The 12,149-nt window shown below is 40.6% G+C and overlaps 1 protein-coding gene across 1 annotated transcript in view; it reads left to right on the top strand.

Annotated features, from left to right (window-relative positions):
- The window catches only part of dchs2 (dachsous cadherin-related 2), a 37,637-nt gene extending 25,851 nt beyond the window's left edge, over positions 1-11,786 (top strand). Inside the window, exons 12-20 of the mRNA XM_052137270.1 lie at positions 865-1,074; positions 1,229-2,086; positions 2,288-2,401; positions 3,165-3,376; positions 4,678-4,829; positions 5,785-5,915; positions 7,975-8,261; positions 8,346-8,487; positions 8,581-11,786. Coding sequence (XP_051993230.1) covers positions 865-1,074; positions 1,229-2,086; positions 2,288-2,401; positions 3,165-3,376; positions 4,678-4,829; positions 5,785-5,915; positions 7,975-8,261; positions 8,346-8,487; positions 8,581-11,180 — 4,706 coding nt within the window. The 3' untranslated portion in view covers positions 11,181-11,786. The remainder of the gene's footprint in view (positions 1-864; positions 1,075-1,228; positions 2,087-2,287; positions 2,402-3,164; positions 3,377-4,677; positions 4,830-5,784; positions 5,916-7,974; positions 8,262-8,345; positions 8,488-8,580) is intronic.
- Positions 11,787-12,149: the final 363 nt, after the last annotated feature.

Below are 12,149 nucleotides of genomic sequence, written 5' to 3'. Positions count from 1 at the left end.
CAATTCTGTCACACATGCATACTGCTGTAGAACAGAAGCATGATTTAGAGTTAAAAAAGTACTTTTTTGGGGGTGGTCTCCCCTTTTTTACCCAATTTGGAACGCCCAATTCCCAATGCGCTCCAAGTCCTCGTGGTGGCGTAGTGACTCCTCTCAATCCGGGTGGCTCATGGCTTGTTGAGCATGTTGCCATGGAGACGTAGCCCATGTGGAGGCTTCAAGCTATTCTCCGCGGCATCCACGCACAACTCACCACGAGCACCACCGAGAGCGAGAACCACATTATACCGACCACGAGGAGGTTACCCCATGTGACTCTACCCTGCCTAGCAACCGGGCCAATTTGGTTGCTTAGGAGACCTGGCTGAACCTAGCGAACTTCAGGGGTGGTAGCCAGTGTCTTTACCAATGAGCTACCCAGGCCCCCAAAAAAGTACTTAAATATGACTGTGTCTGTGATGATTTTTGGAGCTTCAAAAGAGAAATCTCCATTCACTTGCATTATAAGGACCGACTGAGCTGACATATTTTTCTATTATTCTTATTATTCTATTTGTATGTTGTTTCTTTTGGAATAGGAGTATTTGCATGCTAAATAGTTTCAGATGTTTCACATGTCAGTGTTTGCTTGCTCGTGGAGTGTGATGAGCAATTAGAGGTAATCAACAAAAACAACAAGATTTATCTCTGGAATGACATGAAGATTGATTCAGTGTTGGAATGATCATTTGTTTCACAGAACACATGTTAGCACAGCTGTAATTGCATGCTCTTTACATACTTGCTGATTGGTCTTATGATATCAGTGTAATGATCTGATAACCTCATCATCAACCATCACATGGTTTAATGGCTGCTTCACAGTTCAAGCAGAGGACAGAGGAACTCTGTCTCTCTCCAGCACTGCTACAGTCTTGTGCTCTGTCCTGGATGATAACGACAACACTCCAGAATTTTCTCAGCCTGACTTTCACATAGTAATCCCAGAGAACCTTCCTCCAGGAGTCATTCACACAGTCCAGGCCTCAGATGTTGATATTGGACTAAACGGAACCATTCAGTACTCCTTACAAGGCAAGTACATGTAATTATCGGTCTAATTTAAGACATCCCGATCATTTAGTGATGTTACTAATATTTTCGAACTGCCACGCTGCCATCTTTTACATTAATGCACTGACATTTGTATTACATTTTGTTTACTTCAACTGTTTGCTACTTGTAGAAGATGCGGATCAGTGTTTCAGCATCGATGCTGTGACTGGGGAAATCAGCAGCACTAGAGTCCTTGACAGAGAGGAGCGATCCAACTACACCCTCTTCATCACCGCAGCTGACCGTGGGCATCCACCTCTGAGCTCCACAACACTCTTGCACATCACCCTCTCAGACGAAAACGACAACAGTCCCACTTTCACTCGCAAAAGCTACCGTGCCGCCGTCAGCGAGGGGCTTCCTGCTGGTTCAGAGGTCATACATCTGACAGCTCAGGATACCGATGAGGGGCCCAATGGAGTAGTCACCTTCTCCTTGCTGGAGGAAAATTCGGGCAATTTTTATGTTGATGGCTCTACTGGTGTGATAAGGCTGGCAAAGCCACTGGACCGTGAAACTCGCTCCCAGCACATCTTCCGTGCTGTGGCTACTGATGGATGCAGCCAGGGCCCACGTAGCTCAATTGCCACAGTTACGATACAGGTGGAAGACATCAATGACAATCCACCATCATGTATCAAGGAACCCATGCAGGTGTCAATCTCTTCCACGAGCACACGTTTCCATCGGCCCATCTTCACAGTTACAGCTCACGATTCAGACCAAGGAGACAACGGGACAGTAGTGTATAGTCTAGTAGACGAAGATGAGCTGTTTCAGATTGATGGGTCATCTGGAGCGTTACGGTTAAAAGCGCCCCTGAAAGGTGATCTCTCTGGGACAAAGCTGCTCCATGTACGGGCTGCAGATTTGGGTAGACCCCCCCTCACCTCCAGCTGCCTGCTGCTTGTACAGCTGAATGGAGAGGAGCCGCCATTGCAGTTTACTGAGGAGCACTATGAAGTCACCGTGCTAGAGAACACCAAGACAGGTCTGTTTTGAGCAACTTTATTAACTAGCCGATGTAGCATAAAGATTTCTCTTGACTTTGCGCCATTGATTTAGTTAGTGTTGACATTTTGGAATGGGTTTCAGAGGCCTGTGTTTCTTATCAGGTCAGTATCTGTGGGAATGGGAATGGGAATGGGAATGGGACTGACTGTGTTTGTGTGTGCCACTTCTCATTTGCAAGGCTCTTGGGTGGCAAATGTTGTAGCTCATGACCAGACATCAGACGAAGGAACAATCAAGTACAGTATTTTCAGTGGCAATGAGAATGAAGCCTTCAGTATTAACCCAAGTACAGGTGAGAAATATATATGCTTCATCAAGGTTCTCTCTTACCTCTGTTTAAAAATGTTTAAAGGGTGTCATACCTATATATACAGTATATGTTCCTTGAGGTTCACTTAAAATATTAGTACAGTTTTTTTGCACTGATAACAGTCATTTTGCGAAATATTTTCCACCCTCAGTCTGAGCGTCTGTCAGAAACGCTCGGTTTTGGTGCTGCTTCTCCTTTAAGACTTGACAGTAAACGCCCACTGTTCTGATTGGCTCTCTCCTTGTCTGCATACTCCACTGCTCACCGCTACTGGGCGGGGCTACCGAAGTGATAAGGCAAAGTAGGCGTTGACGTGTTGTTGTGGAGGCGTTCAGATGCAAATGTCTACAACATTGTGACATCATAATGTGGAGGAAGTGGCGAGCGAGTCATTGTTGCAGCTTGCTTTCGACAAATGCTCTTTTTTGCAGTGAAAATGACAATACATTTATTTTTTTTACATTTATGCATTTGGCAGAATGAACTCTTACATGTCAAAAGATCATGAAAATGTCATTCTTCATGCCATGACACCTTTAATGTTACTTTATAGACTTCTAACATTCTTTTGGCTGTTCCTATTCCTGTGTTCCTTTCTTCATTCATTTAGATCAGTTAGATTTCTCCATCAACACCACACAAAATATATCCAATCACAGACAGCATGAGTGCAGTGTGGTAATGAGTACTCTTTGGAATAACAAAGAGACACAAGAGAGATAAAATGGCTATTTCCATCTTACAGGAGATATCACCGTTATAGAGCAAAGACTGCTAGATTTTGAGGTGGAGCGTAAGATTCACCTTGTGGTTCTGGCTGAGAACGGACACCAAACAGCCTATGCCAGGGTGACCATCAATCTACTTGACATCAATGACAATGCTCCAGTGTTCAAGCAAAGCTACTACAGAACAGCTGTATTGGAGGGACAAATTCACAACACCTTTGTCATGCAGGTAAAGATCATGATTTAATGGTATTCATGCTCTGATATGGTATTAATGTTTTGAATAAGTTTCGATGTAACTCTGATGCACAAACTAACGTAAATAGACCAAATATTAGTTTTGTAATCAATTGGCAGCTGTGAATCAAATTCACACATCACATGCATGTTTGTCAGATTAAAGGGGTAGTTCACCAAAACTGAAAATTCTCTCATTATTGTCTCACCCTCATGATATCTCAGGTGTGTTTGACTTTCTTTCTTCACCAGAACACATTTGAAGAAAACTAGAAAAATATCTCAGCTCAGTCGGTCCTTACGGTCACGTCCACACTAATATATTTTCATCTTTTTCTCTACGTTTTCGTCTTAAATCCATACTTAGACGACTTGGAGCTTTTCGAAAATGCTCTTCCAAGTGGATAGATTTGAAAACACCATCTTCACGTTGTAGTGTGGACTGGGAAAACTGATCTGAAAATGATGATGTATTTGTTGTCATGTGACGCAGTCATGTGATCCACTCAACCAAATCAATCAAGATGGCGGCCCGTGTTTGAGCGGTGCTTTTGTGACTGATATTCACTTTGATAGTGTTCTTAAAGACACATGTTACTTTGTACAACATTCAGAATTGGTGTACATTGACGAAACACAAGGACAGTTGCGTTTCTGACCGTACATGCAACAGCGATTTTTCATATGTGCCGTTTTAGGGATTTAAGCATTTTCGTATGTTTAATGTTGGTTGAGCAACCTTTGTAAAATGCTTGAAAATGTCAGTGTATCATCAGTGTATTGTTAGTGCTTTTTCAAATGTATCCAGATTTATTTTGACATTGCCTAAAATGGTTGATTTAGAGTGAAAATAGTACTTAAATATTGATCTTTTTTCACTCCAAAAGTAATCGTGTTGCTTTGGAAGACATTAATGTAACCGCTGGAGTCGTATGGATGACGTTTATACTGACTGTCTGTGATTTTTGTAGCTTCAAAAGAGAAATCTCCATTCACTTGCATTATAAGGACCGACTGAGCTGACATATTTTTCTATTTTTCTTCAAATGTGTTCTGCTGAAAAAGGAAAGTCATGCAAACATGGGATGTTATGAGAGTGAGTAAATAATGAGACAGTTTTCAGTTTTGGGTGAACTAACTCTTTAGCCTTAATATGCATTGCTAACTTTCAAACCCTAGAATGCATACGCAACACTACTTTTTTGTTGTGCATTTTAATAATAATTTATAATGCATTTTAACTTTCAGTCTGGATCCTCATTTTAACAATGTTATTTCAACTGAATTTTGTAGGTGTTAGCCACAGACTCTGACAGTGGGGTAAATGGGCAGATCAGTTACTTCATTGTTGATGGAAATGACAATAATGCATTTGTGATCGACTCTGTACGTGGGATTCTTGCCACCAACACTGTCCTGGACAGAGAAATTGTCTCATCCTACAAGTAAGACACCCTCTAAGCTTCTTGTACTCTGAAAGAATGTTATAAGAAATGGTCTATTGGAAATCCTCTAAACATCAGTTCCTTTTCATTTGATCCTCCAGCACTGTAAAGATATAAAATAAAGCTGGTCTTTAACCCTTGTGCGACCTTCGGGACATTTTTGTCTTTTCGATCATTTTGGCTGGGTTAATGCCAACGGCATAAATTTGGCCAAAGGTGTGTATTTTGATATTTCAACCTCAGTTCCTATAATACATCTATAATACACAAAATAGTCACACTCAGGACCTTCAGGGCAATTAAAACCATTAAAACTGCAATATTTGATCCCAGTGCCATTAAAGCATAAAATCATGAATTCTATGATATACTGCTTTCACTCTGGATTTAAAAGTTACATTTTTTAATATTTTCCACCAGATGGCGCCATTTTTCTCATGTTTAGCCTGTGGAGCAAATACAAGCTTTTCTTATGGATGTCAGAGTGTGTTTTGTATGTGTGTATTGAGAAATGTGTTTATGTAAAAAAACAACAGTGGCATTATGTAAACAATCTGGCATTTAAAGGGTTAAAATCCTTTATGATCAGGACTGATGTTGGTCAATGAAAGTGAAAAATAATATTAATAAATAATATTTTTATGGCAGTTTTTTGATGCGGATATTTTTTGTCCTCTAAGCTCCTGAGTTTATTATTTTTTTATCTGACACTGCACAGTAAATAACAATGCATCAAAATCAATGTTGTGGCTAATCATTGACATATCCCAGACTGTGATAACCCCCCCCCTGCCAAAAAAAAGTGTTTAACATTTCTGTCCTCTAAGGACCTCTGAGTACCTTTTTTTTTATTGACGCACAAGGGTTAAATAGAGAGAGGTGACGTGTGTTTTTTATTCATTTTCACCTTTCAATACAGAGTTGTTTATTATTATTATTATTATTATGAGCACAGGTTAATTCTTCAGGCCAAGGACATGGGAAGTCCTCCCCTCTCAGGCACCTGCACTGTCCGTGTCCAAGTTGTAGATGTGAATGACAATAGTCCTACGATACCATTCATGGAACCAGTGACCATAGCAGAGAGTATGTAACAAAAACTCTTTCATAGAAATACCTGTAATTTCACATTCATTGTATGCCACACGACATACATAGAATGGGCATATCCAGCATAGAATTTGCCACATCTGAGCCTCGTTTTTCAAAAGCATCATAAGCCTAAGTAGATCATAGAAATGAATGTACGAATAATTTTAGAGTTACAGGCTGTTTCCCCAAAGCATCGTAACTTAAGTAGTACTTGAAAATCGTCGAGTGCTTAAAGCTGAAGTATGTAACAGTGTTAAAATACTTCCTTCTATCCCATCTTAATATGCAGAGACAACAGCAAGTCATTCAGAGGTTCATTTTCTCGAAAACTGTAAATGCTTTGACTCTGAAAATATTCCTGTGTTTGTTCTGAGTGACCCACTTAGACTCGCCCCAACAACCTTACTCAACCAATCCCGCGAGTTGGGGGTGGGACTATTTGACGGGTTCCAAGAACAGCAGACAAGGGGTGTATCTGGGAAGCTGTTTTGAAAACATTTTTTATTTTTGTAATTCCGTTTGATGGAGGTACTTCAGCTTTAAGAGCATTGTAAAGACAAAGACTTATGCAGACACCTGCACGGCAATCGCAAAAATACGCTTAATTCAAATGAATACAGTTAATTTTGAGATTCTTACACTTTATATTTAAATAGAATATATTGTAATGATATACTGTAGATCTATTATGATATCAATCAGCTTTATTATCTAATGTATAATAATATATACACTGGCGGCCAAACATTTTGAATAATGTACAGATTTCGCTGTATCGGGAGGAAATTGGTACTTGGCATTCAACTGATCACAATGTATAGTCAGGACATTACTGATCACTATTCACTATTTAAACAAATTTGTATTCATTTTTGATCAAATCTATTCCGCAGCATCACTCCAACATCTTATCCTTGAGTAATCATGATAATTTGATCATTTGATACAAGAAAATCACTTGCCATTATATCAAACACAGCTGAAAGATATTTGGTTCATTAAATGAAGCTGAACATTGTCTTTGTGTTTGTTTATGAGTTGCCACAGTATGCAATAGACTGGCATGTCTTCAGGTCAATATTAGGTCAGAAATGGCAAAAAACAAACAGATTTCTCTAGAAACTCATCAGTCAATCATTGTTTTGAGGATTGAAGGCTATAAAATGCTTGAAATTGCCCAAATTCTGCAGATTTCATCACAAAGGTGTAACTACAGTCTTCAAAGACAAAGACAACTGTCTCTAACAAGGACAGAAAGAGATGTGGGAGATGTGCAACTAAACAAGAGGATAAGTACATCAGAGTCTCTAGTTCGAGTAATAGACGCCTCACATGTCCTCCGCTGACAGCTTCATTGAATTCTACCCGCTCAACACCAGTTTCATGTACAACAGTAAACAGAAGACTCTTATGGGAAGAACTGCAAAGAAAAAGCCACTTTTGAAACAGAGAAACAGAAAGAAAAGGTTAAAGTGGGCAAAGAAACAGACATTGGACAACAGATAATTGGAAAAGAGTGTTACGGATCTTAACCCCATTGAGCTTTTGTGGGATCAGATAGACTGTAAGGAGCGTGAGAAGCGCCCGTCACATCTATAGCAAGTGCTACAGGAAGTATGGGGTGAAAGGTCAAGTGCTACAGGAAGTGTGGGGTGAAAGGTCACCTGAGTATCTGGACAAACTGACCGCTGGAATAACAAGATCTGCAAAGCTGTCATCGCTGCACATGAAGGATTTTATGACGAGAACTCTTTGAAGTAGTTTAAGACATTTTTTTTCAAATTGTAATAGTAATTTTTCACGTTATTAATGTTCTGACGATACATTGTGATCAGCTGAATGCCACCTTGGTGAATAAAAGTAACAATTTCTTTCCATAAGAGCAAAATCTGAACATCATTCCAAACTTTTTTGACAAATTCTCTTCGGCATATAACGGATGTAATCTCAAGTTCTTCTTTCAGTTGAGATAATCACACTATCATTTCCGACATATATATTTAAAAATGTGAAAATGTTAAAGGCACACTCAGAGTAATCCTTTCTTCCTCAGATCTTCCTGTTGGCTACATTGTCGCCCAAGTGATTGCAAATGACGTAGACCTTAGTCCTGCAGCTACATTCAGATTTATAGAGAAGGATGAGACAAGCAGTATGTTTGCAATTGACCGATACTCAGGAGTAATTACCACAACTAAAATCCTAGACTATGAGGATCAATCTGTCTATACATTGAGAGTGGAAGCATCAGACTCGGTCCATCAAACAGAGGCCGATCTCTCAGTCCAGGTGTTGGATGTCAACGATAACCCCCCAGTCTTCTCTCAGGAGTCATACCAGGTATGAAATCAATATTGAAATGTATTAATTTGGAAAATATACATTCATTCATTCATGTCACTATCTTTTGCCGCACACATCCAGGTTGTGTTACCAGAGTGGACATCTGCAGACTCGTATGTTGTGGCTGTATCAGCAACCGATAGAGACTCTGGGCAAAATGGCGAAATTCTTTATAGGCTTCTTTCTTCACCATTGAGAGGGTTTTACATTGATGCAGAGAATGGTAAATGGATTGTTTGATTGATTGTTCATTTACATAAATCATGTTTTTTTGTTGCATTAGTTCTATTTCAATTGAATCCTCCTCTGCCTGCAGGTTCAGTGTTCACCAACATGCCTTTGAGGTTTGTTGCAAATGGAAACACACTCCGGCTCTTGGTGGAGGCACATGACAGTGGTGACCCAACCCTTTTTAGTGTCACTTCTGTGGACATTGAGGTGGTGGACTCTAATGATCACGCCCCTTGTTTCACACAGAACTCATACCAGGTGAGTGTTCCTGAGGATGTATCAGTCGGAAGTCTTCTACTCACTCTATCAGCAGAAGATAAGGACTACTCAAATGAAAACACCCATTTGGAGTATGCTATTGTGGGTGGAAATGACGAGAGGCGCTTCTGCCTGGATGTTGTTAGTATTCCAACTGAAGCCCACAGACAAACTGCTGGACAAATAGTTGTCTGTGATACACTGGATCGAGAGACCTCAGACACTTACTCATTAACGGTTACTGTAACAGACAGGGGAAAGCCTCCCCTAAACAGCTCAACTGTGGTTTCAATCAGAGTGCTTGATATTAATGACCATGCGCCTGTTTTCAGTAGTCCAGAGTACCATGCACAGGTAAGGGAGAACATCCTCCTAGGTACTACCCTTATCCATGTCTCTGCCCGTGATCTCGATCTAGGGGCTAATGGGACAGTAAGATACAGCATCATCTCAGATACTAGCAGAGGCCTGATTAAACTAGACCCTGTAACAGGTGTCCTTGAGGTTAATGGGACACTGGACTACGAAGAAGATACCAAATTTACTTTAACAATTCAAGCATCAGATTGTGGTGGTCCAAGTGACAGAAAGGTATCTTTTGCAGTTGTTTACTTATTAGTACTGGATGAGAATGACAATCCCCCTTTCTTCATGTTCCCTACTATCAACTGCTCAGTGGCTGAAAATCTGCCAGCTTTTACCCCTGTGTGCACTGTACATGCTGTTGACGAAGATGGAGGAAGCTTTGGACTACTTACTTATTCAATTGTAACCCCCTGTTTCATGGATTATGACAGTAGCAATCCAGACAAAAAAGAAGCCTTTGCCATTGATTCTCTTACTGGAGACATCCATACAAAACAGATGTTTGACTTTGAAAGAGAGAGCACATTCTGCTTTGTGGTTGAGGCACGTGACAAAGGTGATCAAGTGGCAACCTTGAGAGTACAGATTGAAATTGAAGGAATTGATGAGTTCAGCCCCATTTTTACCCAGAATGTGTACCATTTTTCTCTACCAAACAATGCCAAGATTGGCCAAAGCATTGGTCATGTGATGGCTATGGATCATGATGGGGGTCTGGATGGCTTAGTGGAGTACTCTTTAGTCGGCTCATCCACATTCCTCAATGTCAACAAAACAACTGGCAGCATCTATATTTCAAGCCCAGTGTATCAGAGAAGAAGCCCCATCCCAAAAGAGCCAATGGAGGACCTAATGGTTCGGGCAAGCAGCACAAAATTGGACTCCAGGTCATCAACCTGCCATGTAGTTGTGAACATATCCAATTCAGCAAAGGCTCTGACAAGTGTTTCACTCAGTGTAAAGACCGCCAGTCTTAGTGTGTCATTAATAGTGTTCCTCCTACTTTTGATAAGCTTCATTGTCCTTGTTTTAAGGTACAAGTCCAAAGAAATTTCCCTGAAGAAGGCAGCCTCCTTAGCTGATAACCTCAACCATGAGACTGACACTTTGGGAAGAACAGGTGGCACTCTACACAGCAGTATTAACCTCCAAGATATACAAGCACCATTGGACATTAGGGCAAAAAGGGGTATTCCAAATCCTTTGAGAAACTCAGACTCAAGTGGAAGAGGATCTGCTGTGGATGAGACTGCTGAGGACCAAGAGATCATCAACATCAACAAGCTTCCAAGTTTTAAGAAGCTCTGCTCTATCACAACACAACAGGCATCAAGTGTCTCGGACTCAGGGATCCCTATTTCCTGTCACTCCTGTTATTCGGCAGATGAAGATCCACCTTCTAGTGCCAATCTAGGCATAGTCCAAATAGTGGACATGGCCAGCACTGAAAGTCTACACAATTTCAAGGAAGAAGGTGGAGGTGAGGGAATGCTACCTCGAGTGGTCAATATGAGGGAAGTGGAGGAGGTCATGAAAAGGTGCATGTCCATGCATGATGGGCAGGGTTCAGTGGAGGGCTCACTCAGCAATCTCATTTCTTCTGAGGAACAGCTTAATGGTAGCTATGGTTTGGACTTCTTACTCAACTGGCAGCCACGCTTCCAATCTTTGTCCTCTGTTTTTACAGACATTGGCATGCTTCCTGACGAAGAGATTAGGGCCAGAGATATGGAGGGAGAGTCTCATAGCCTCCTGTACTCACCACCTCTTATCACAGCAGTTGCACAGCCAGGAATACGTGTTGTCCCTCCCAGGAATCCCCAAAGAAAGCCAGCCCTGGTTAGATGTCCCACATACCCCAAAAACGCATACTCGCCTCACACTAAAAACACAGGTTTGACCCATTCTGCAATTACCCCCAGTTTCTCCCCATCTCTCTCACTACTTACTATGAGGACACCCAATACCTCTCCAGTGGTCTCTGAAACAGGGTTGGGACGCTACACAAAAGTGGCAACACTGCCAAGAGACATGTTAGAGGACGCTGAGATTCAAGTGTAATCTTGTACTTCTGGTTTCCAAAACTTTATGTAAAAATCTTTACTGATTTAAGTTTCAATGTGTTTTTTTAAAGTTTTAGTTGATTGTAGTGTTTCATAAGAATTTCATCTTGATCTTTTAAATCGATAAGACTGTAAGAACAGTTATTTTATTTTTTTACTAAATAATGCTAAATGTTGAATAACCAAAATACAGTTCAAGGCAACTCACAAGTATGTAAGTACATGCAGCATTTGTTTTTATGTTTTTAATTGATTTTATTGATGATGCACTGAAAAATGTATTCACTGGATGTATTTATTGTGACATTATTTTGATTTATTTTTGTATTATTTTGTGGAGGGCTTGGAAATAGGAGAATGTGTCAATAATAAAGGAGTCCGTGCCTAACCAAATCTGCAGGTTTGCTGTTATTTGAAAGCAACCTCACTATTACAAATTTATAAGCAAAAATCAAGATTACATTGAGCAACTTCCAACTGAAGGGAATTTGGCCAAGTTTTGGAGGGTTTGAAGGCAGAATTGTGATCATTTTATAAAAGCACTTACATTTATTCTTCTGTTAAATCTTAAAACTGTATTATTTGAGCTGTAAAGTTATTTATATCATAGTTTTATGGTCGTTAAAGGGTCGTTCCGCCACAAGCCTCCCATTCGTCATCGTCGCTCCACCTCTGAGGGTCGTCTTTCATTCAGGCTCAGGTTTGGCAGGAGAAGATAAGAGACGCATTATAAATATGCCAAGTTTGGGCAGCGGGGGAATGAGGCACACCTTATTGTGCCAGATTGCTCTTTATTTTGGACACTTTCCCCACTTGGACACTATTTTCCCCATTTTGAAACATTTTATGTTATTATTTTCAATAAATGCCTCTCCGAGGCTTGACACAACGGCCACCGTGTCTGTCTCTTGCTCACCCTGCCACAAGGTTTTTAGGATTTATAATCCCTTGACTGTCGGGACTCCCT

This window comes from Xyrauchen texanus, chromosome 11 (assembly GCF_025860055.1).
Source record: "Xyrauchen texanus isolate HMW12.3.18 chromosome 11, RBS_HiC_50CHRs, whole genome shotgun sequence".
Taxonomy (NCBI): Eukaryota; Metazoa; Chordata; class Actinopteri; order Cypriniformes; family Catostomidae; genus Xyrauchen; species Xyrauchen texanus.
The sequence above is the reverse complement of the archived record's forward strand: the minus strand, read 5'-3'. Positions and strand labels throughout refer to the sequence as shown.